Genomic DNA, 25,215 nt, shown 5'->3' with positions numbered 1-25,215 from the left:
GTGGAGGAGTGTAAACGGCAAGACAGAGGGAGAAGGAGGAGGAGGAGAAGGAGGAGGAGGGTGTGATCCTCCACCTACAAATGTATACATTGTGTGAAAGGCCAGTTACCTCAACACGTGGGGTGAAAGGTTTGTGAAAACACTGAGCCCTCTCTGGGTCCAGCACATTTTCCTACGCAGGTGATGTGAAGGGTTCCACCCTGAATAGCCTCCTTGTTGACATCACTCACTCCCGTCTTTAGTAATTCTGACCTCCTTCGGAGGAGTTCACGCCGTGCTCGTCTGGCAGCCGTGAGCAGAGCGCCGAGCCGAGCGGCAGCAGCGTCTGCATGGCATGTTTCCACTTAAGCTGCCGGGGTCGTCCCTCTCTCGACCCGTGGAGACGGCCCATCAGTGCGTAGCAGGTTCTCGGTTCTCGCCTCGCTGGGCCGAGCCGCTCGCTGGCTCCGCCCCCTGAGCTTCTGAATCTGTCACGTTAGCGTCTGAGCGCTGCCTCCGTCCAGACACACCTGGTCTGAATCACTACGCAAGATTCACCCTTCCACTCTCCAGGGACGGATTTGTCTCGACTGGCACAGTGGAACCAAGAGGTGCAAAATAAAACCCTGCCTCGGTGCAGGAGGAGAAAACTGACCGAGCTGAGCTTATAAAAATAGTCAAACGTTTATTTATATCATTGGAGGCTTTGCTGTTTTTAATGCTGTCGTCGTTTTCATTGCCGTTTGTTTGTCCGTCAGCTGGATTACTCAAAATCCACTGAACCGATTTCCATTAAATTTAGAAAAAAGAACAGAACCTGTTATTGTTATCCAGCAGATTCTTTCTCACTTTCTTTCTCGTGGCAAAACAGGTCGTTAGCCTTGGCAGAGGTGTGCACTCTCTCATCATCAAGCCATTTTCCATCTTTAAGATTTGCCTGTATATGTCCTGTGATATTTCTGCATGTCATCTGGCTTTTTTTGCATTTTAACATTTGAAATTAAACATGAATGCAAACTGTAAAAATAAATAGTACATCAGAGAGTTTCTAAACAACGCAAGGCAGCTGAAAAAAATTATATGAAGTCTTTCCAACCTGCCCACGTCTCTTCCACGACCTTTTCCAGGCAGACGTGACACTTCTCCTCCGACAGAACCACATCCACCTCGGCTGTTCTGTTTTTTCACAATGCGTAAATCACCGGCCCATTTATTTGGTGCTGTGGGCAAATGCAGAACCGTTTTCCCATCTTGTCGAAAAATGGTTTCCTCCTCTTCGTGGCTGTTCCGTATCAAGCGGTTTGCAATTGATAAAAGGAAGCTGAGGTTGTATTTCAATTTAAACACGCTGCACACAGCACGCTCTTGTTTACCGTCCTGGCCGCTCTGTGATGTTTTATATCAAAGGCAGGAACAGATCAGAGGCCGGAGAGGACGGTCGTCTCTGGCCAGGGCGCTCACTCACCTCGTCTCGACAAATAGAACGAGGTTGTGATTATATCCACATTTAAACTGCAATTTTATTTACACATCTGCAATTTCTTCCTTAGTTTCCTCAGTGTCCGTCTGAAACCTTCGGAGACTTTCATTTGATCTTTTCCTAACAAATGGAGGAAATATGAAATAAAAACTGTGTTGCTTGTCAAATAGCCTGCAAATAAAACCAGACTCCCCCTGAGATGTGTTCAGATACTGACTGTCCTCTCTCTGCCCCCCCCCCCCCTGTCTCCCCTCTGTCTCCCCTCAGCTGAGACACCAGCAGTGGAGTCTGGTGATGGAGAGCGCGGTGCCATCAGACCGGGGGAACTACACCTGCGTAGTTCAGAACAAGTACGGCACCATCACCCACACCTACCAGCTGGATGTTCTAGGTAAACAACACGGAAACATTTACTTTCCCTTCTGCTTCTGTGTAAACAGCGAATAAATTAACATACACAAGTGGTTTGAAAAACCCACGAGTGTTGTTAATGGAAGAAAATATATTTTAAAAAAACGACATTTCCTGCAGCGCATCATTCTGTACTAATGGCTCCTCCTCCTCCTCCTCCTCCTCCTCCTCTCTCTCAGAGCGCTCCCCTCACAGGCCCATCCTCCAGGCGGGCCTCCCGGCCAATCAGACGGTGGTGTTGGGCAGCGACGTGGAGTTCCACTGCAAAGTTTACAGCGACGCCCAGCCGCACATCCAGTGGCTGAAACACATTGAGGTCAACGGGAGTCGCTACGGCCATGACGGCGTCCCCTACGTCAACATCTTGAAGGTGGGTCAACCTGACGCTCGCTCAGCCGCCATGAGTCTCACCGGCGTTTCCCTGGAGTCGACTTCAGCTGACGATAATTTCTCTCTTAATTAGTCTCTCCTAAATGTCTTATTTAATGAGTTTTTCAGTCGGTGGGTCTGCGGGGCCCCAGGGGCCCTCGGGCTCTTCTCACTGCAGCGTGTAATTGACAAGCTCATTCCTCCAACACTCCAGCGTCATTATGGGGAGGAAATGCCTCACCTGCAGCAAACAGGCACGAACACTCATTAATAATAATATCACTGTATTTCACAGTGTGGGTTTCTGCTCTTATATGTGAGCACTGAATGATTGACAAGTGCTGACGATGGATACAATTTAATTAGATCGTTATTAAGTGTTTATGCTTCAAAATGTTCAAAGTTTCTGGAGGAGGAAGAATCTGACATCTAACTGATTAATATGTCAGGAGAACAGAAACATATGTCATCAAATCTATGACGTGTCCCTGACGTGGGCAGAAATACGCATTAAAGGTCATAATCGTAAAACAAATTATGTCAAACCCGTAAAACACCATGGTGAATATTTTAAAGATTAAAAAAGAGAGAGAGATTTATATAAAGTTAAAATAATAAACATATATCAGAGGATGTGCATCAATCACATTCGTTTCAAACTATCCAGATGTGAGTTTTGTCCCGTTTCTGCAGCCTGATGCACCGATGCTGCATCTTTTTTACATTTTAAAAAGTAATTCTCAATCCCCTGAGAGAGAGAGAGAGAGAGAGAGAGAGGTTAAGTAAACGCAGCGGGCGAGTCGTCAGAAAAACTCAGCTACCGTTAAAGAGCAACTCCTGGAGGTCTCATCGCTCCCCAGACAGCGACGGAGCCCGGGAATAGAAGAAAGCATTCCTGGCCCAGAGAGGACAACACCCTGAACCCACTGAGAGGCCTGTTGTTTTTATCTAGAGTGAAGAGAGGAAGACATTAAAAAAAAAAAACGAGAAGGGCTTTTGCTTTCTCACTTGGCCTCCCCCCTTTTCTTTATTTTTCATTTGCCTCTATAGAGAGCGAGGGAATAAAAACATCTGGTTTGGACTAAGTTAACTGCTGTGGTGGCGGCAACGCAGGGAGAGAGACGGGCTCTGTTAACCACCGCTGCCGTCAGATGTGCCGCGTCGCGTGGTTTGGAGGAGGAGGAGGAGGAGGAGGAGGGAGGAGAGGGAAAGAGGGAAGAGGCACCCAAGAAAGCCATGGAAAAAATGAGTGGAGGAACACAAGGAAGGGCAAAGTCAGCAGGGAGAGAGAGAATGTGTGACAGAGCGGTGGGTAAAGATGGAGGGCGAGAGACTTAGAGATTGAGGAGGGAGGGAGGGAGGGAGGGGGGGGGTGAGAGAGACAGGAGGAGGAAAAACGAAGAAGAGACGAGAAAAGAGAGAAGCTCGTCTCAGACATGGAATCTGTAACTATGCCGGCTTCATCTATTTCTTGGAATGTTGGACTTTTGGTCTTCTTTAAAACCTCCGTCCACACGACCTTCGTTTTACAAAATATCTCCGTCCGGACAAAACCACAAAAACAGCTACGATTAAAATATAAAAGCACCAGTAGCTCATCATTTCCTTACTTATGTCTCTGCTCATAGTTATTAGACATCGGTCTCGTCACCTCATCCAAAAAGTTTCTGGCCCAAACTTTGTGCCAGTGAAGTAAACTGTGAAGTCACCAATTCCCAAACGTTGTGTTTTACAGACCGGAGTTTAATAAATCTGCCCTTTGGAAGGTATTTGTAAAAATCTCCTTTCACGAGAGGCTCAAACGGGAAAAAATGTAATTAGCTTAATAACCACATTAGTGTCTCTTGGTCTCTCAGCTCTGCACCAAGCAACTATTTAATCAGAGAATACAATATATTTACATCCTCACTAATTCAAATGGGCAGTATGATTGTGATTATGGTTTCAGAAGTTTCCCTGTTTTGTGCCACAGTGCAAGAGATAAAAAAAATAATGAAAACTCATAAAGAATCATGTCACATTGCAAAAAAACCTCCACAAAGTGTGAATATGAAGCTACAACCGGCGGCACAGCTTCGCATCAGCACCTCTAAAGATTGTTCCTTTCAAATAACACCTCAATTCATTCATGGTCACGTGATTCGATCCGGACTTCAGCAAAACGTCCGATTTCATCAAATTACCGTCGCGACTTTTGCAGGCAACCAACTTCGAGGTCTGATCCACGCGTGACGCCAGCGTTTGAACTTGTTAAAGCATTTTTTTTTGTTTCGTGTCTGGTGCGATGCAAAAGAGCGAATAAGGCAGCGGCGGGGTGAGATGAAGGAGGGATGAAGGAGGGATGAAGGAGGGATGAAGGAGGGAGTGGGAACAGACGGGCAGGAGGGCAGAAAGAGGAGGAGAGACACAGACCAAGAGACAGCGAGAGAGGGGGAGAGCGAGCCTGTCGACCCAGACCGCGGCTCCACGCTCTATTTTCGACTACCACATAATTGAAACAGTATTTACTGAGATCTACTGTATGTGTCTCTCCCTCCCTCCCTCCCTCCCTCCCTCCCTCCCTCCCTCCCCTGTCTGTCTTTCTGGCCCCACCACACTTCATTCAGACTCCTGGCAGCATCTCATGTGTGGCATTTTCTATAGGAGTTAAATACAGCGGAGGATGGGAGGGGGGGGGAGGGGGTCGTGCCATGTTTTTTTTTTGTGTAAGAAATGCCTCAATCGCTCTTTTGATGCTTACGAAATATTTTAAAAAAACGTTAACGATGAGCGACTCGCGCCGGCGTGGGGAGGGAGAGGGAGGCGTCTGGAGCCGAGCCCTGGATGTTCATTAAGAAACCATAAAACATGATATGTTTCCCCCTTTATGTGCTTTGCCCATTAAATTATTCATCAGCAGCTTCTCTGCTGGAGAGCCCGTCACAGGCAGAGTGTGTGTGAGAGGGCGTGATGGTGTGTTAATGCTCGTAGCGTGCACACACACACACACACACACACACACACACACACACACACACACACACACACACACACACACACACACACACACACACACACACACACACACACACACACACACACACACACACACACACACACACACACTTCTGGAAGATTGACACCAATAGGCAGCGTGTGTTACTGCAACGTACAGTACGTGTGTGTTCTTAAAGGTTTTAACACTTTTAATCTGTTCCGCTCGACACGTCCGTCTATTTCTCCAGTTTTCATGTAAATTAACAAAAGTCACAGGCCTTCATGTTTTCATTTAAAGAATCATTTTATTTTTTTTCAGGAAATACGCTTTCGCCTAAATTGGCAAAATACACCTTTGCTTTCGTTTTACGCGTTTTAATGAGAAGACTCACATCGTTCTAAAGTCTGAGCCGTAGAGATGCTGCTCTGACGTCATCCTGACGATCTAATAACATGGCCTCTGGTTGAGGAATGATTAAAGTACAGAAGTAAGGTATTCAACCATTCAGTGCATGAGTGTATTTGTGTTTGTTCTGCAGGTTTGCATGTATAACAGTCTGTTCTCTGCACGTGTTCCTGCAGGAGTTTGTTGTCAAGGCCTCACTGTGCCTCTTGATTCTGCTTTTCACAGAGTGTGGTCAGTAAACACACTGAGGCCCACAGTAAGTTGAGACTGTCCAACGTGACAGAGACAGACGCTGGGAAGTACTGGTGTCGCGCCTCGAACTTTGTGGGCAAGTCAGAGAACGCTTTCTGGCTTAAGTTGCACCACACAGGTAAATGAGCGCAGACCGACAACCGCCTTACCCACAATCCTCTGCTGTGTCTCCCCCGCTCTGCAGGGCTCCTCTCGGTGGTGGGTTTCATTGGCTTACTGGCTTCTTTTTTTTTAACAGGACGAATAGCTCGTCTGGGTTCTTAGTTTAAATGTTCACCTTCAGTTAGCGAGTAGATATAATCTATTTAAACACCCAGGGCCACTTTGTCTCCCCCACCGGTCGATAACAAACACGATGTCACACCTTTAATTACCGCAGCGACTTCAGAAGCCTCGCTCCCCCACAAACCTGCTTCACACGCACACACACACGCACGCACGCACACACACACACACACACACACACACACACACACACACACACACACACACACACACACACACACACGCACACACATATAAACGCCCACATGAAACCTCCCACCAGCCCGAGCATACAGCTCACACACAGACCGGCTTTTACATGAAAGCGTGCAGCAGGACTCTGATTCATGACTGGGTCTTGATGTCACTGTTCATTATTGAAGTCTGGTGAATGAGAGTCCCCCCCCCACCACCACCACCACCACCACCACCTCATCCCCCTACCAGGCCACATCAGATACTGGGTTTGAAACGCACTCCCCCACTGATCATCACACCAACCGAAAGGGGAAAAGCCCCGGCGGCATCATGCGGAGCTCCTTTTGAGTGATGTCAAGGTTAATTACAGGAAACAATAGTGAAAGTAAATCAGTGTTGATGTATTTCATCAGCAAACAATAATGGTAAAAGATCTTTTTTTTAAAAAGGCAACGGACCCAGAATAGATCCCTGAGGTCTCCCTGGAAGAAAACCCCCAAAGATCAGACGATGCAAACGGCTTCCTGTAAAATATTCAGCCCAAAAAACAACGACTACGAATATTGTCGTAAGCTGCGTCAAAGGGTTTTTACGAGGGATAAAAAGAAAGAACATTTCTTGTCCCCGTGGTTTCTGCAGACAAAGAAAACTGGTTCAGTTTGAATTCACAGGTGCTGCTGCAAGTGACTGACAAATGTGCCCTGCTCCTAAAAAACTTCCAATTATCAAGTTATTTTTGAGTTTCCAACACGAATCAAATTCTGGTCAAATGAATCAAGGAAACTCTGATTTAATTAGTTGGATTAGTTTTGCTTTAAACAACAGATATTTAGTTTCCAAGGTGTCAGGGTCGCCTGTGACCTGAGGCTGAACCATCAAGCTTCTTTCCCGGCATGGTGACGGTGCTGCTTGGGTGATTTTCAGGTGTTGGTGGTGGTGCTGTCAGCTGTCAGAGGAAAAACAGCACTGCTGACCTCTTTAAATCCTCGGTGCTCTCTCTCCAGGGTGTGTTTGGTGTTTCCTCTAAGAAGCTTTGGCCTCACCATATCTCTTCTTTCTGTTTTCTCCTCCATCTTCTCCGTCTCTCACCCTCCACAGACGGCCGGTATTAACACCACAGATAAGGAGCTCGAGGTTCTCTTCTTGACCAATGTGTCTTTTGAGGATGCGGGCGAGTACACTTGTCTGGCAGGGAACTCTATCGGCTATGCTTACCACTCTGCTTGGCTGACGGTGCTTCCAGGTATATTCCTCTTCTCTCCGTGGATCTCTGAACTCTTATTTCTACCACTTCAAATGTTAGAAAGTCCATAAAACTGATTGTTCCTGTTTTTTCTCAGTGGCACAACAGTTAACGTTCATTCTCAGACCTAATCATGAAGCATTATTGTAAATGTGTGCTTGTTAACACACTTTAAGTGCGTTGCGATGTCGTCGTCCCTTTAATTTACCAAATCAAACATCCACTCCAGCCTCCAGCGAAAGGGGCTTTTTCATCAGAGCAGATCGCCTGTTTAAAAGTCTCAAGGCTACGAGGCAATTTCAAGACATTTATGTTTTCGGTATTCAAACGCAATAATTACCTCCCCTGGGAGACGCATATCACAGGTGCAATTACCTGCTGCAGGATAAACTACAAGCTGATTACTGTCTCAGCAGAGAGCTAATGCATTCTCTCATTGTTCAAAGGCCAGTTTGTGATCTGCTTCTGTTTTGATTTATGCCTCCGTGGAAATAAGAAATGTGCTACTGAGAAAAACTAGAGTTATTTGGCGTGAAGTCGTTGTGCATATTTTGACCTGACGCTCGATGTGTGCGACCTCCTCCTCCTCCTCCTCCTCCTCCTCCTCCTCCCGAAGCAGTGAGCCCAGAGAAGGAAGACTACTACGTCGACATCCTCATCTACGTGACGGGCTGCGTGCTCTTCATCCTCGCCGTGGTCATCGTCGTCCTCTGCCGCATGAGGATGACCACGCAGAAGACGCTGCCCACGCCGCCGGTGCAAAAGCTGTCAAAGTTCCCCCTCAAGAGACAGGTAACAGAAAGTAGATACAAGATTCTCACAAGACTTTCCCCCCCTTTTCCTCTCTTTCTCTCACTGTGTGTTTAAAATTTTAGCGTATGAATAATTTTGGTCAAATCTGGTGCAGCTGACGTGCGGGACATTCCTCCAGAGGTCTGGAGACATTACAGGGATTACCGGGAATCCTTGGGTTTCTGGAACACCTTTTTAATTTCCAGTTGTGTGTTCAAGTCGGGCAAAGCTCTGGAAAAATAATTTGAGAAGTTTTCTAGGTGTTTCTCACAAGTAAATAAAATAAAACTGCAGCCGAATTGAGATTATTCCAGAAAAACAACAAGAAGGCAGTGAGATTATTAACTGAGGAAGGAACTTTGAATTAGTTATAGAGGATCATGGAAAAATTGCGTCATAATTCTGCATCAGTGCCACAATAAGAAACCTGCAAAAGAGTTTATATTTGCACGGTCCTTCTTTTCAACCTCGACAACGTTACACAAATAAATCCAGGAGGTTGTCGCACGTCTATCTGACCGGCATCTCCGTCCGGTTGCTATGGTGACGTGGTGCGGACGCTGGACGGCATCACGCTGGTGACATGTGTTCACATTTATCTTGGAGCGGATTCAGCTCCGGGATATTTATGCCCTCCTGCGACTGTCAGTGTTAGTTTTAGATTTCACTCTCTGTGTAACACACACTCGCCCCTCAACTGTTTGGAGAGGAACATAAAGTGGAGCAGCTGCGTCGTCTGCAGAGCTGCTCGCGTCTCAAACCTCAGTCAGGTCTGAGTCCAACGCCGAGTTCACACAGGATCCAGCAGCAGGAGGAAAACACTCTCATGCGCTTTCTTAAAGAGAGAGAGTGTGTTAGCTTAGCTTAGTGACTGGAAACAGGGGGAAACACCTAGCATGGCTCTAGCAAGGGGTTAATTAACTCCCAGTGGCCAGGACAGGAATCAGACCAATGTCCGACCGTGTCCAAGAAGAGATAAAGGTTCATTCAGGCCAGAATAAAGAACTTGTATCTTATCCATTATTCTCTCCACCTTCATTAACTTAACCATGGTCCTGTCTCCAGTTTACTCTCGTATATATAAACTTCTCTCTGAGCTCCCGAGCTTCGATTTCTCCTTCTGAGTCTTACCTGGCAACTACCAGGCTTCATTGCCTTGGTTTCACTCGACTGTTCATCTGGCGATCTCACTGTGGATCCGACGATGTCATGAAGGTTTAAAATGCAGATGAGTCGCCCCCCCCCCACCCCCTGCCTGTTGCTTGAAAGTCGTTTATTTCTAAGAACTGAAGTTGGGGGGGTTCAGCTGTCCTTTTTATCTGATTCGTCCCTGATACTTAAAAGCCGTCGTGTCAGGTTGTGTCAGGTAAGAAATATCATCTCTTTGGAAGATGTTGTAATTTATCCTCTAAATCTTGCTCTGTTCCTGCTACCTGCAGACACATGCTCGTATAAGGCAGCGCAGGGGAAGGTCTTATTGCATTTTTCTGTAATCTTCGCTTCGTTTTTTTTGCAAAGATAATCTCCTGCTTCTCTCCTTTCTTTTTCATAACTCTGAGTAAATCTCCCATAAACCTCCTGGCATGTTCTATCAGATATTACTTTTCATGCCTCAGAAATTGGTTTTGTTTTTAGTTTTGCTGTTTGTTTGGAGTTTTATTTTGTTTTTCAACATCTCAGCGGTTTTCTCATTTTCCCTCCGTTGGGAAGTTGAGGAGTGAAGTCTGGTAAGTGGACATGTTTGTTTCAGGACCCCACCTGAGGGGCCCGAGCTGGCAGACGCTGACGCAGACACATTCATCAGAAGCCAGGCGGGGGTGGGGGGGAGGAGGGGGGGGGGGGGGCCCACAGCTCGCCCCAGCACTCAGATAAATGGTGTGAGAACGCGGAGCCCACGGGCTTCAGGTGGTGGCGCCGCCGAGGTGGAAATGAAGCTCGCTGATGGATACAGACATCCATCCCGCCTCTGCGACCACCCCCCCATTCGTCTTTGTTACCCCCCCGCCTTCTCCTGCGTGCAGCCGCTGGCCGTCTGTTTGTAAAAGTCACCGCTGGTGTCAGAAGTCGGGCTGTTTTTCAGACAAACTCTGAGAGAAGCTCCGACACTCGTCCTTTCAGTTTCACAACACACTTTCAGAATCTAAGAAAATACTTGTTTTAACTATTTTAACCTATATTTAAATCACTTCTTAATATATTTATGTAATTATTTGTACAGATTCACATTTTTCTCTTTCTTTACAATGAAAGGATTCAATTCTAACCCAAAGTTCATTGCGAGAACACGGAGATAAAAGCTTTTGTTTTGTTCAGGCTCTTCTCTTTTCCCTCCGTCTCTCTGTTCAAACACACGTCACCTTCCTCCTTTCAGAGTCTATAACAGTTTGTCTTTTGCACCCAAGCAGGTGTCCTTGGATTCTAACTCCTCCATGAACTCCAACACGCCACTGGTCCGGATCGCCCGCCTGTCGTCCAGCGATGGGCCGATGCTCGCCAATGTGTCGGAGCTGGAGCTGCCATCCGACCCCAAGTGGGAGTTTCCCCGAACACGGTGAGAAAGATCAAATATTCCTCTAGAAAAAAAACAGTGTTCTGTGGGTTGTTTTTTATTTCATGCTGCCAAGCAACATAGAATTTCCGAGCTGACAGATAACGTGCTGTCGTCCTTGTGCCGCGATGAGCTGTGAAAATCAATTCATCAAGGTCACCGTGACACCTCTGTGGTTATTGCACAAACAGCTGACTTAACGTTTAACTGTGTTATGCAAAGAGAAATTAAATAACACTGCTCTACGCTCATTGCAGCAGAAATCCTTATTGTAAGTCGCTTTGGATAAAAGCATCAGCTAAATGTAATGTAATGTAAAAATCCCTGCTCATGAAATGGTTTGTGTTCCAGACTCACTTTGGGTAAACCTCTGGGCGAAGGCTGCTTCGGTCAGGTGGTGATGGCCGAGGCCATCGGCATCGACAAGGAGAAACCCAACAAGCCGCTCACTGTCGCTGCGAAGATGCTAAAAGGTTAGTGATTGTTGGGTTTGCACTCCAGGAATGAACATATGACCTTGACGGTGACAGAGAAGGTTTCTTTCTCATGCATTTGTTTTCTTTGTCAACTGAAGTCTTTGTTTTCTGCATTTTCCTCTGTTGTTCTGCAGAAACAACTTTTCCACAAATGAAACCCTTCTTTAATTGTTCTCATTTGGTTATTTGTTCACTCAGATGACGCCACGGATAAAGATTTGTCGGACCTGGTGTCGGAGATGGAGATGATGAAGATGATTGGGAAACACAAAAACATAATCAACCTGCTGGGAGCTTGCACGCAGGACGGTGAGGCCCCGGAGGAGCAGAGAGGATCAATGAGTGGGTAACTGAACGAGTCCTGACGCTGTGGTTTGTGTTGGCTGCAGGTCCCCTGTACGTCCTGGTGGAGTACGCTTCCAAATGCAACCTGAGGGAGTACCTGCGGGCGCGGCGCCCCCCGGGCATGGACTACTCCTTCGACACCTGCAAGATCCCAGACGAGCAGCTCACATTCAAAGACCTGGTGTCCTGCGCCTACCAGGTCGCCCGAGGCATGGAGTACCTGGCCTCGCAGAAGGTACCGCCGCCGCCGCCAAGAACTGCACATGCACATGCACATGCACTGTTTTATTTAGCCGAGTCTCGGTCCGTGCACGGCGCCAACCATCCTCACAGCTTCAATTTAAACGTCATTAAGGTGCTGAATTAAATAAATAGATGTGGAAAATCCTCCAACATGAATAAGCTTTGAAAGGAACTTACCGTTTCTAAACTTTCCCAAAAAAACATTTTTCAATTATGATGTTTTTGGGGATGGTTAGACGGGGGCCAACAAACTGTGTAATGCAGTAAATATTATTTTACTTGATTTTAAATTGCTCTTTGCAATGTTGAAGTGAGTTTTAAGTGTCGGGACTCAATGTTCCCTCAATTTCAAGTTTGAATAATGTTTCACGTTTGGAGTCAAGGTGAATATTTTCCATGTGGGCACGAGTATTAAAGTCGGAGGAGGGTAAATGAAAGTTATCTGCGACACATCAGAGAATGTTTGTGCGTTGCTGATGTTTGTTTGATGCACTTGTCCTTCCTCCCTCAGTGCATCCACAGAGACCTGGCAGCGAGGAACGTCCTCGTGACGGAGGACAACGTGATGAAGATCGCAGACTTCGGCCTCGCCAGAGACGTGCACAACATAGACTACTACAAAAAGACCACCAACGTGAGTCTCACACATGAACATGAAGGGGGCGGCTTGACGAGAGCTGGGATTATATTCTGCAGCTTTTCACATGAAAACTCTGACTCCAGTCTCTCGTTCTTCAGAGAAGTAGATGTTGTTTTTCAGCGTTAACAGTCAGAGGAGGAAACACATTGTTTCGGGCTTTGATACTGAAACCATGATGAATAATAACGATTTTTTTACACAAGAGAAAAAAGCTATTAAACAATCATCAGTCATAATGATGCATTGCCAAGCGAGAACCGTCCAGAGAGCATTATATTTATGCTCAGAGTGATATTGATGGTTTGCCTGGAATGTTAAATATGTTCCTACATCAATAATTAAATATTTAGAGCTATATTGTTTATTTAGTGGAGATTTTTTTAACCACGAGACTGCATCTGGAGCTCAGGACAGTCGTGGCAGGACGAGGTGGATGTTTTTCCGTCGGCTCTGTACAGGATGGTTCTGCTGACCCGTGCGGTTCTGCTGTGTCTGTGTTGTTGCAGGGTCGTCTGCCCGTGAAATGGATGGCTCCGGAGGCTCTGTTCGACCGGGTCTACACGCACCAGAGCGACGTGTGAGTTTGCACAAACCAACCGTCACATGCCAACTGTCCACTGGTGTGGAGCTGCTGTACACCGGAGGAATCCGGGTGTTGAAATATCACGACGGAGCCTGTTAGCATCAAACGCTGCGTTTGTGCGTGTGAATATGGAATCGTGGTGTTTCCCTTTCCAAATCTCTGCCGCTCGCTGTCATCTGGGCTCTCCTGATAATCCCGAGCCTCTTGTGAATCGCTGGCTCCGCATTCCTCGCCCCGTTTGTTCTTTAATCTCCCGACACGACATCAGAGGGAGACGGGGCCGCAGCATCTTACTGTTGTTTTATCAGCGTAAGTCCAACCTGCCCCAGAACCGAAGGAGATAAGAGGGTCAGAGGATCTATCAGGCGCTCCTTCAGGGTCTTATCCCACCACCGTTCAAACGCACCTCTTTACGACCTCTGATTGCTCCCATGTTGGCTGGGATCAGGAGGAGAAAGGCGAGTGGAGGCGAGAAGGTCACAAAGTTAGTCCGTCTTGTGGTAGCTGCCCCCTCGCGCGCCCCCCCCCCCCCCACCCGCCGGCTGCAGCCAGACGCCGTGTCCCCAGCTCTGCCATCCAAGCCAAATACGGGACCTTGTCAACACTGGATCACTGGTGTGATTACAGCAGACTGGGAACAGGCAGAGAGGAGAATCAGCCCGCTGTGTTATTTCAGCAGGTCTGGATTACAGAGTCAATCCTCCCGCCAAACCTCCTCCTCCTCCTCCTCCTCCTCCTCCTCCTCCTCCTCCTCCTCCATACAGTAGTCGCTCCGCAGCCAGTTTACTCTCTCACACCCCCGAGGGACTCTGACTTCTGACCTGTGATGGTTTTTCATCAAGTAGATTACGCTCAAACAGACTGAAACACACTAAAAGCGATCTGGCACTCGCAGCCGAACGCCGCGCACAGAGCAGGAGGAACAAGTGAACACAGCGCTGCAGCCCACACAAGCTGACATCACAGCTCCTGCAGCTCCTCAAAACATTTGTTAGCTCTGAGGCAGAAACTGGCAGCGAGAACTCGCAGGATTCAATCAGTGCAGTTTCACACATTGTGTTGGAGAAGCAGTTCACCTAGAAGTGACTTGTCATTTCAATTCATCAGTTCTCCAGACTGTGGAATTTCTCCCTTTGCCAACATCGTGGAGGATTTTATATAACGCCGGCGCCGCACTGGACGCGTGAACGCCGCAGAGCTTGTTGCTTTTTTCATTTCGGCGCCCGTGTTTTCAGGTTAGAGCAGCGACAGCGTCTCATGAATGTGAATTCTCAGTTTCACAGCAACGGAAAAACCACTCCAGCGTTTCTGTCGAGTGAATCCATTCAGCTTTTTAATTCTGAACTATTCGCAGGACTGGAAGATGCACAGTTCCTGGTATTTAGTCCCAGTACACAGGCCCAGTTTTACTCGAGGAAATACAGAAGTCATAGTGGAAAGCTCCCGTAGCAGCTCTGCAGCAGAGACGCTCCCGGGTGACGCAGCAGATCAGAAATGCAGCGTTACGCACACGCACCCAGAGTCGGTCTTTAAATGCGACCACTGAATGATGCAGCCCCTGAATTGCGACGTTCGGAAACAATGATGCGGCCACGTGCTTTCACCTCCTGATTCTTATCATCGCTACTCGAGCACGACCAGTTTCTTACTCCAGTTCTACTGCAGTGTGGACAATCTGCTTCCTGCTCACACGCCCAGTGAACGGTGACGTGATGTGAAGGTGTGTTAGTGTGGACGGGGATTATTCCTGATGTGGAGCACAAGCGCTTTGTGATCGTTTAGGTTTTAAAAAGGAAAACGCGTCGGTACGGATTGTTTCCTGAAACGTTCCTGAACCAGTTCGGACCCTAAAGACCTGACGATTATAATGAGTCAGGGATCTGTTCAGAGTGGGACGTTCTTCTCAGCTACATCTGTCCTTAGCTGCAGTTTCCTTTTCTTTCCCTCTGAATTTGTGATGTCTCTCTTCCACCACAGTCTCCCTCTCTCTCTCTCTCTCTCTCTCTCCCTCTCTCTCTCTCCCTCTCTCTCTCTCTCTCTCTCTCTCTCTCTCTCCCTCTCTCTCTCTTGCCGGCCCGGCCGGTAGCGGCTGTTTTCCACCCTCTGGACCGGAGCGTGGATAATCAGATTAGGTTCGCTGGAGCACCGCAGTGAGAGGAGGGGTCTGATTCTGATTCACTGGACGAACGGCCCAACAATAGCACACTGGGCTAATAGACCGCCCATTATCTGATTACCTTCCCTCGTCTTTTTAAACCTTCAGGAATAAAGCAGAGTGAGAGAGAGAGAGAGAGAGAGGAGTTTCCAGATTGAACTGCAGCTGGGCTTTTACTGTAGATACACTTTAATACTATTCGGGTTTTGTTCTCACTTTAGATCAGGGTGTGCACGTGTTTGAGGAACAATACTTCCTGCAACTTGCATTAAAGGCCACCTACATGCAAATACAGTATAAAATGTATTCTTCTTTACATTTCTGCAGATTTCTGCCCGAATTTCATTATTTCCAGATTGTTTTCAAACATTAAAAAGATAGAAGATTGCATTATTTCACAATACTTTTCTTTTATTCTCAGCCATATGTAGTAAACTAACCAAGCCTGACCCAAACCCGACACTCATTGTGTTAATGTAAGCTGCTCTGTGTTATTCCAGAGGATGAAAAGGTTGTTTCACCTCTAATTTGTCTTCATTGTGTATTGAGTTTGATTTGTGTTGTTCCTCTGTGTGTGTGTGCAGGTGGTCCTATGGTGTGTTGTTGTGGGAGATCTTCACGCTGGGAGGTTCTCCGTACCCAGGAATCCCAGTAGAAGAACTCTTCAAGCTGCTGAAGGAGGGACATCGGATGGACAAACCTGCAAACTGCACACATGAGCTGTAGGTGTTTCATCGGTTAGAGTCTCTACAGAGAACTCGTGAACCTGAACCTGACACAGACGAGCGAGGGGAGGAGATCACAGCTGAGCACTTTGGATAGTTTGGACTTTCTGACCAATCACAGGACGTAGAGACAGCATCAAACAGTAGAAGAAGAAAAAGGAGGCAGCTGCAGGATTGTTTAAGTTCCGACGACATGAAGTTTAAACGACGAGGACGTTCATTTTACTGCTAGTGAAAAACATAATTACATTATAGTGGCAATGATCCATGTTTTTCTATACACTTTACCAAACAAAACAAAAAAAGTTAACAAACACAATAACCAGACTGACAACACGCTGACGTCCGTCTACAAACCAATCAGAATCCAGTACAGGTAGACTCCGCCCACGTAGGTGATGAGGACTGGACGTACGTAAGTCAGACAACATTCTGTAGTGCGCTCCCTAAATTACAACGTGAAACCAAAACTAACCAGATCAAATGTAAACTATGGATCAAAGACTTCTCTGGAGGAGCAGAGCAGGAAAGCCACCGTCCAGCTGCAGATCAAGTAGACGAAGACAGAACGTCCTGAGAAGATGTTTGAAAACCAAACTGTGATGTGTGTGTGTTTCAGGTACATGATCATGAGGGAGTGCTGGCATGCGGTGCCATCGCAGAGACCGACCTTCAGACAGCTGGTAGAAGATCACGACCGGGTTTTATCAATGACCTCCACTGATGTAAGTCTCCCTCCCTCCCTCCCTCTCTCTCTCTCAGCTGCTCCTCACTGATAACACGGAAACAGCAGGAAACACAAAACCCTCAATTTCACCTCGGCCCCTAACGTTACTCTGAACTTCAAATGGCCTCGTGTGGCAGGAAAAGACTTTTCTAAAGGCGAACGCTTGTAAAATCAATTAACTGATCAATGGAGCTGCCTTTATTTTACCTAACGAGCCTTGTCACAAAGTGTTTAGTCGGAGTGGGACTGAAATCAATGATCTGAGATTTGATTGGACTGAAACAAAGCTGGCACGTCGTCCTCCGTTAGATCAGAGCGAAGCAAGAGTGAATAAATTAGACCTCGACCACATTCTTTGTTTTCGCCAACAAAAAAACGGTTTCTGAGAAAGAGCCCACAAACAGTTGAACGCGGCTTCAGACGCTGGGCAGAGTTATCTAGTCGCCGCATATTATATTTCATTGGATCCATTCGTGCACTCGCCCGCAAGATCAAGATAAGTCACGAGCAGTGTTTCAATGTTTCATAGGACGACAAAAGAGAGGGATTTAGTTACATAAACCCTCAAAAGACATTTGTTTTACATTTTTATAATATATATAACGAGATAAAACAGAGGGACAGTTGTATTTGAACTTTAAAACGTACATTTTAATGTGTTTTTAATGTGAAAAAATATATTTTTTGTCCAATTATCTGCATTTCTACAAGTTAAAATCAAACAAAGGGTAATTTAAAGTTATGGAAATCCCCAAAAGATTCATGTATAACATCTACATCTCCTATTTATTATAAAACAATGTTCACAATGTCAAAGAAATACAAATAATGCACTTAACCGACATTTAAATACAATTATAACAGAGATTAAAGTGGATTTTGAACATGCAGAGATGTAATGTTGTGCTATAATACCAGTGAAAGTATTTTGTTTTTCACCTGATCCTGTGACCGCAGAGGGGGACATGACAGTGACACCCAGTCTGACCTCTGACCTCTCCTCTGACAGGAGTACCTGGACCTGTCGGTGCCCTTCGAGCAGTACTCGCCCACCTGTCAGGACTCCAACAGCACCTGCTCCTCAGGGGACGACTCGGTGTTCGCCCACGACCCGCTGCCTGACGAGCCCTGTCTCCCCAAACAGCTTCCCAGTAACGGCGTGATCAGGACATAAGAGCCGAGCTGGGAGCGGAGGGTGGACGTTGACCTCCGCTCGCAGTTTGTGACTAATAATCACCTCCCACTGACTCCAGCTCCTCAAGATATGGAAATGAAAAACTCGGCATGCAATACTTCCACAGTGCTTCAGCTTTTTCGAATCCTCCTGCTCTTCCTCCTCCTCCTCCTCCTCCTCCTCCTCCCCGAGTGACTCTTTAAACATTGAAGGATTATGTTTTGCCGTTGAACCTTGTTTGTGTTCTTCTTTTCACAAATGAAATTATATTTTTGTACTCAGGCCAGTCTTTTGTTACGGACAATCTGTGGGGTGAAACCATTCCGTGCCTACTCGGACAAAACACGAAAAAAAGGATGTAAGAGGAAGGAATGAAGGGAAGTCGGCGATCCGGTGGGCGAGGACCTCAAGATTTTGTTTTCCCACTCGTCTGCGCGGAGCTCGCGATGAAATTTAGCGATCTGCAAGAAAATCTGAAACCAGCAAAAGATGGGACTCGTTCTTCCCGGAGATCCTCAACAAGTTGCGTGAGCGTTCCCACGAGGTGATCGGCAGCAGAAGGGATCAGCTGAGCGGAAACAGGCGTCTTCTCATGTCACATTTTAGCATTCGGAGAAAAAAAACCACACAGTTTTGTGATAATCATGGAACAAATCCCTCATCGAATGTGAGGCGAACTTTCAGGGCCATTCAGTAATAAGTTCAGAGGTTTTTTTTTAATGTATCTAGAAAATGATTTATTGTAAATATATAAATGCAAATATGTATCATATTGCTGTTCACAGCCGTGTACTTAAAAGACAAAAAAATAACTTTTTTTTTAAGATATTGTTTTAGGATGGAAGCATTGCAATCTAGAAGACACTGTCATGACCGTGTAAAACATTTAATCATTTAAAGTGATACAGAAAAGGTTTATTTGAATAATTAACGTGTATATTTGTAAAGATATTTATAGACTTAACATGTGGTTCTTAAGTACGAAAGGTCTAGCTTAGGGATTTTAGTACTGTACGCAAAAGATTTTTATTTCTTTTTCTTTTTTGTAACTTATTTTACAACAAAACTGCGACGTTATTTTCACAACTGGCAGACTCCTCTAGTTTTTGATCCATCTTTTATTTGGTTGTTTTCTTTTTTGGTTTGTTTACAGTTTTTAAAGATAAGAATGTATGACAGACGATGATTTTTGAGGGCGGGTGGGATTCGGTCGTCAGGAGGACGGTGAACTCGAGGCTCCTGCTGCAAAGAGCTGGATGTTTCCACCGAGCTCCAACTCTGTTTTCATTTTTTTAAAGTTGACCTTTGCGATATCAAAGCAGCGATTGACTCTTGCTGAGCAAGAAACAGCAGCGCTTCGTGTTTTCTACCACAGACGCCTTTAGTACAACTGAAGTACTTAAAGACATATTGAGCAACGACCAAGAACAACTGTGAACCAGAAGAAGCCTTCAGAGAAACTGAGTTTTCAAGGAACAATAGAAGCTTTTCAGAATTGATTATTAGATGGACTTGATGTCTATTCACTACTTAGTGCGAAACATGGACAGATTCCAAACATTTTATTTGTGTAAAATGTTAATAGCATGTTTGCTAGTGTACCTTTTGATAAAACACCAAATCCCACAATGCAACACTTCCCATCCTGGAAATTAAAACAAAGAGTTGCTGCAACACTTCATGACACATTAAATAATATGCTAAATGATGAACTACTTTTCCCAGAATGCTTTTCGGCAGCTACCAGGGAACGTTCTTGGATCCAGAAAACTGTGACGAAAACTTTTACAAAGGCTTTTGCAACGGTAGATTTTTAGAGGAAATACATTTTTAAAAAAAGAACAGCGAAAATAGCATTTGTGTACTGTTTTTAGCAGCAATGCATTCTGGGGTTTTTTATTCCATTTAGAATACGGCAAAAAAAAGAGGATTCACATGAAAATCTGACATTTTTAGACTTAGAAACAAGAATAAATCAAATTCGCCAAATGACAAACAGGATAAATTCTGTATTTTTTACTGTCTGGTCGATATTTTTTCCTCTCGAGGTTTTTCTGGAGGCTTCACGCTCGTTTGTAGTCACAGTAAAGTTCACACGGTCGGTTCTCGTGCACACTCACGGTTAAAAGCATCAGCTTGACGGCAGAAGCTGTTATGTCCTTATGTGCTTGAGTGTTACTAAAAACAAAAAACCTGCCCAGACGCTTGAGATGTTATCGCTGCTCTTTAGTATTAATACTGAAATGAAGGCACGCTGTGTGACCCGTCAGTTGCACAGCAAAAAGAAAATATATAGACATATATATATATATAGATATATATATATCAGCTTGTTTAAGGAGAAAAGTGCCAAATTAGTCTTAAAAGTCTGTTTAATCGTTTATTCTCCGGATCCCTGAACCAAATTACTGCACCGTCGAATGTAGGCGGGCGGAGGTCACATGGTGCAGGGAAGGATCATGGGATGGCCAAATGGATATCTACCCCCCTTTTGTTTCTATATGCAGTCGTCTCTCCAGCTGACCCCCAAAAAAAGCACGAGGGTTGAAATGTTTACAGAGTCTGTGTTTAGCAAAGTCTGGAACGGGAAAGCGACGTATCGAAGGGTTCACACACGATTCACTCGCTGCTAAATGGAAACGGTGCGAACGCGTCACTGTGCAACGGCCTTTTTCCAGTGTAAATACAATACTTAATGACCCCCCCCCCCCCCCCCCCCCCAGTATTTGAAGTACTTATATGAATTCTATGTATCTATTACTGTTAACACAATGGGATTTTTTTGTTTTTCAGCACCAGATTGTGTACTTGTCATGTATTTACACTCTAAACAAGGCCCCTGTAAAGTGAACGGTTGCACAAACTTCATGTTTTTTTCTGTTTTCAGTAGTTTTGGCCCCGAATCTATGAAGTGCCTGGAATAATTGAGCAAACAAAAAGGAGATTGATTGATTCACTTTCATCATGTTTTGAATGTATAATTAAAAAAAAAAAAAAAAAAAAAGAACCCATATTTTTTTTTTTAAAGTAGTTCTCACTAAAAGCAGGTTGTGTTAATTATGTCCCTGGTTTTTGTTTCATTCTTTGTTTTGTTTTTTGTCGAGTGAACAACGGCACTTGTGTAAAGGTTGGATGGATCTAATGAAACGTGTTCTGTTTTATTTATTCGTCCATGCTGGGTAAAAGCTTTCCCTATGGTGAGAGTATTTTTATTCATAGCTATCTGCTTTTCAGTGTTGTTTTTCATTAAAGAGCCAGAAGATGATGATGATGCAGAGTAGTTCTTTTATACTGATGCCCCCCCCCCCCCTTATTTGGACGCCCTCCCTGGTCTTTGTTTTGTCTGTGTCCTTGTCGAGCTTTTAACTCTGGAACGAACGACCTCTGTTTCTAACATCCGCTTGATGACTAAACTGAAGAGTAACTGCATGATGCAAAATGCTGGAATTCTCTTATCCTTTTAAATTTAGTTTTACTGACGTTCTTTGAGAATATCATTATTCCTGACGTCCATCGTGATACATCTGCTCATAAATCATAAAAATACACCTTCGCTCTTCAGTGTCAAAGCAACACTTCACAAAAACTGCTAAAGCTAATTTAGCGATGTAACCTTTTAAAATGTCCCAGATTTTTTCCGTTTTTAAACAAGTTCACGTCACATTTACCGTCTCTATTTTCAGCATTAAAACCTTTCTTAGAGGATCTATTTTGCTTTTCTGTTTTGTTTGTTTACCTCACTACTTTTCAAAGTGGAAGCTAATTAGCCTAGCTTGCTAATGTTAGCGCTTAACCTTCTCCAAAGAGGTACGTTTTCATCTGGGTTTGTGTGTTCGTTTGTGAGCAGGATTACACAAAAACTACTGACCCAATTTCCACACAATGTTGTGTAGGGGTGGGGTATGGCCCGAAGAAGAAACTATTACATTTTGGAGCGGATCCGGATAAACAGACGGAACCAGGAATCTTTTTTCAGTTTCTTCAATATGCCGAGTTTCGGTCCGGGCGCCCTCCAAACTTCAGACCCCGAAATTTGAGGTATTTCAACAAGTCACCAAAATAAATGTGTTTCATTGAAAAGCAATAATACAAGTTTTATTGCAGAAAATGTTGAACAAACAAACAATAAAACAAACCCTGAGGGTTCATTTCCCACGTTGGTCTTAATTAAGTTTCGGAGGCTAAACCAGTGGAAAACTTTGTGTTTGTATCAGAAAAGCTTCATTAGCTCCGATGCAGAATATCAACATATCGGACCAGTTTATCTCAAATAGATTTCCCTCGATCTTAGATGTTTAAAAACAACAGCTCCTTTTTTCCTGTGAACGTGTTTTCTTTGCTATTGAATGAATAAACGTCATGGAGGAGTTTTTACTGTATGTACAGTCGCACATCGGCCTTTAATCATCTGTCGTCTCCGCTCTGACAGACTCATTTATTCTCTACTTTGTAAAAACAAAGAGAAAGTGAGGACTGAAGATGACGCTGGGAGGAGCGCGGCGTTATCTCGGCTTCCTCTGGTGTCTGGGAAACAAACCTTTGCTTCCACAGTTACCGAGAAAATAGATAAATTGCTTTCAAGTTTTTGTTTTTACTTTTCAGGGTGAAATGTTATTTTATTTTTTGTATTTTCTTTCACACGACTCTCATTCATCCCGTTTTCATTTTGTCCTGCATTTCGATGTTAGTGCAGATTAATTTATAGTGTGAAATTTGAGTGGGAGCTGTTTGATAAGAATCTTAGAGAGGAAGCAATTTTCATCAACAGTTTATTTTATTACATTCCACATCAGGTTCTCTTTTATAATAATCATGAGACAAAATCATGTTTTTCACTCCCACATAATTAATTTTCCTCCCTCACATTCATGTTTCTAACATAGAAAGGTTGAACTAACCATTTGGCTTTATGTGATTATTTCTTTATTTGTAATTCATCTCTCTCTCTCTCTCTCTCTCTCTCTCTCTCTCTCTGGAAAGGTTTTCAATAAACATGTCATAATAGCGTTTGCTGTCGACGCCGTGTCTGTCACCCACTGCATGAATTTGCAAAACAAACAGTTCCAGTGGCAAAAAACAAAATGTGTCCAAACAAAATCCCCACAACGGACTTTGTGAATCACAGTGAACGAATCAGAAGTGTAGACGTTTATGTAAATGAGACGAAGCTGCAGAGTAAACACGTCGGAGCGTTTGTTTTTTCCTGGAGTCTCAGTTTGTTCAGTCTGAACAGTGTCGGTACCGAGACTCGTTTACACAAAACAAACTGACAGCGGGTTAAAGTGAATTCTAACCGGGTCTGGACGTGGTTACAAGACGAACACAGAGTCTGAGCAGCAGCTTCAGGCAGAGTGGGGGGTCGGCTGCTGGAAGGTGAACACACATTGTTACTGAACACAGGAAGTAAACGTACCATCAACAGACACAGTTTCCTGTTCGGGGCACAAACAGGTATCAACCCACCGGTTTGTGAGCTGACATTTTGAAGCCGCCAGTTTGACATTGTGTCCGGCGCCATCTTGGTTTTTTGATGCCAGAAGTAGGAGCCATTGGACGGTACGAGCTGTCAATCACATGGTTCCAACATGTCCCAAAACATACGGTGCTTTACCGTGTATTTGACTCTAAATAATCATAATTTACTAAATGAACATCAGCTATATTGAAGAACACTTGAAACTAAAGATTCATATATATTTAGGTGTAAGAAGTGTAATCTTATGGGGCAACTGCGACAGTCCATGTAATGTCCACTAAAAGTTCTTTGTTCACCAATAAAAGGGTCAAATTGCTGTTATGCATCTTTACTAAGAATTTGGCAACAATACGCATGTGAAAAAAAGTGAAAAACATAACTTTTAGTCGACATTTGTTGTCACAGTTGCCCCAGATAGACGTCTTCTTCTGGAACAACTGATTTCTAGGTCATGTTATAAGCACTTTAATGGGTTTCTACTTGTTGAAGTGTGTATGAATACATAGAACCAGTATTACATTCATGTGTGCACTACTAGTAAATCTGATTTATATCTGAAAACACGCAGACACAGCGAGGGCAAACTGAAAGTAGATATTAGTTCATGAACTCTGAATCATTTAACCTGCAGCAGAAAACGCAGGCAGCAGATCTCTGCCCCAGTTCCTGTTGATTCTGTCACACAGTGAACAAATTAGCCGCTCGTCGCATCTTAAATGCTCTTTAATCACGGAAAGACTTTGCCCCCCCCCCCCCTCTTCTTTGTTTGCTGAATACAGTTCCACGCCCTCCCTCGCCGCCTCGCTGGCTGCAGCTCAGTAAACGGCCGGTCGGAGGAGAAGAAGGGGAGGAGGGGGGGGGGGGGGGGGGGGGGGGGGGTGTTTCTGAAGCCACTCGGCCTGGGTGGGAGGGCAAAGCTGGACAGTGACAGAGGGAGAGAGAGAGAGCGGTCTATGTATTCAGGCTTTTGGCCCTCAGCCGGTCTCAAGTGCGTCCTGAGGGGAACATCCTGCCCCTCGTTGGAACTTCCTCGCTCGGCTGAAGTGGCCCATTCACGGAGGTCTTGTGAGGGGGGCTTGTTTTCGCTGCTAAATGGATGTTTCTGTTTCAGAGGTGTTTACGTTGGTGGACGCTTTCCATCCCTCCCCTCTCCCTCGTCCTCCTCCTCCTCGTCCTCCTCCTGCTCCTCCTCCTCCTCCTCTCTCCTTCCCATTGCCCCCTGTGCTCCTTCTCTTTCCCCCCTCCATTCCTCCTCTCTACATTATGAACCATCCCCTCGGCCGTCGTTCATCAGACCCACTCTCCCTCTTCAGGTTGTTAAATGACCTTTAATCCACCTCTCAACCAGCGGCGTCCCAGAGGAGGAGGAGCTGGAGAGGAGGAGGAGGAGGAGGAGGAGGAGGAGGAGGAGGGCATCTCTGTACAGTGGCTGTTAAGTGATGGGTGGTGCTTTTAAAGTAGGGGGGGGGGGGGTTGAGATTGGGAGATATACACAAGCAATGACACAGACAGACCATTCATTCTAAATAGATTTTTAGTAATAAACTTTAAAAACAGCACACAGAGGAGCCTGTCTGTGGCCGAGAGGTAAAACTGTAGTAAACTCATAATATAATTTAGGTTTATCACGTATTCCCCTCAGAGAATTCAGGTATTTTTCAACCTGGGCCCTTTATTTATAAACGTGGGAGCATAAATGAATGTTACTCACAAAAACGTTTTTGACGTGGTCCGGTAGATCGTTTCCGCTGCA

At 45.1% G+C, this 25,215-nt stretch overlaps 1 protein-coding gene across 9 annotated transcripts in view; it reads left to right on the top strand.

The window, feature by feature from the left end:
• Nucleotides 1-21,258, top strand: part of fgfr3 (fibroblast growth factor receptor 3) — a 62,607-nt gene extending 41,349 nt beyond the window's left edge. For 2 of the 9 annotated variants that reach the window (XM_034576180.1, XM_034576174.1), the window contains exons 5-17: nucleotides 1,727-1,850; nucleotides 2,050-2,240; nucleotides 7,434-7,578; nucleotides 8,195-8,370; nucleotides 10,773-10,921; nucleotides 11,270-11,391; nucleotides 11,593-11,703; nucleotides 11,784-11,974; nucleotides 12,494-12,616; nucleotides 13,129-13,199; nucleotides 15,945-16,082; nucleotides 16,705-16,810; nucleotides 17,822-21,258. In XM_034576180.1, coding sequence (XP_034432071.1) covers nucleotides 1,727-1,850; nucleotides 2,050-2,240; nucleotides 7,434-7,578; nucleotides 8,195-8,370; nucleotides 10,773-10,921; nucleotides 11,270-11,391; nucleotides 11,593-11,703; nucleotides 11,784-11,974; nucleotides 12,494-12,616; nucleotides 13,129-13,199; nucleotides 15,945-16,082; nucleotides 16,705-16,810; nucleotides 17,822-17,986 — 1,812 coding nt within the window. In that variant the 3' untranslated portion in view covers nucleotides 17,987-21,258. Of the gene's footprint in view, nucleotides 1-1,726; nucleotides 1,851-2,049; nucleotides 2,241-5,846; nucleotides 5,992-7,433; nucleotides 7,579-8,194; nucleotides 8,377-10,772; nucleotides 10,922-11,269; nucleotides 11,392-11,592; nucleotides 11,704-11,783; nucleotides 11,975-12,493; nucleotides 12,617-13,128; nucleotides 13,200-15,944; nucleotides 16,083-16,704; nucleotides 16,811-17,821 lie in introns of all 9 variants that reach the window. The other 7 variants (XM_034576178.1, XM_034576171.1, XR_004612704.1 and 4 more) reach the window with 6 other exon arrangements.
• The last annotated feature ends 3,957 nt before the right edge of the window (nucleotides 21,259-25,215 follow it).

This window comes from Hippoglossus hippoglossus, chromosome 22 (assembly GCF_009819705.1).
Source record: "Hippoglossus hippoglossus isolate fHipHip1 chromosome 22, fHipHip1.pri, whole genome shotgun sequence".
In the NCBI taxonomy this organism is placed as follows: domain Eukaryota; kingdom Metazoa; phylum Chordata; class Actinopteri; order Pleuronectiformes; family Pleuronectidae; genus Hippoglossus; species Hippoglossus hippoglossus.
Note: the sequence above shows the minus strand (reverse complement) of the source record. Positions and strands in the feature narration are given on the sequence as shown.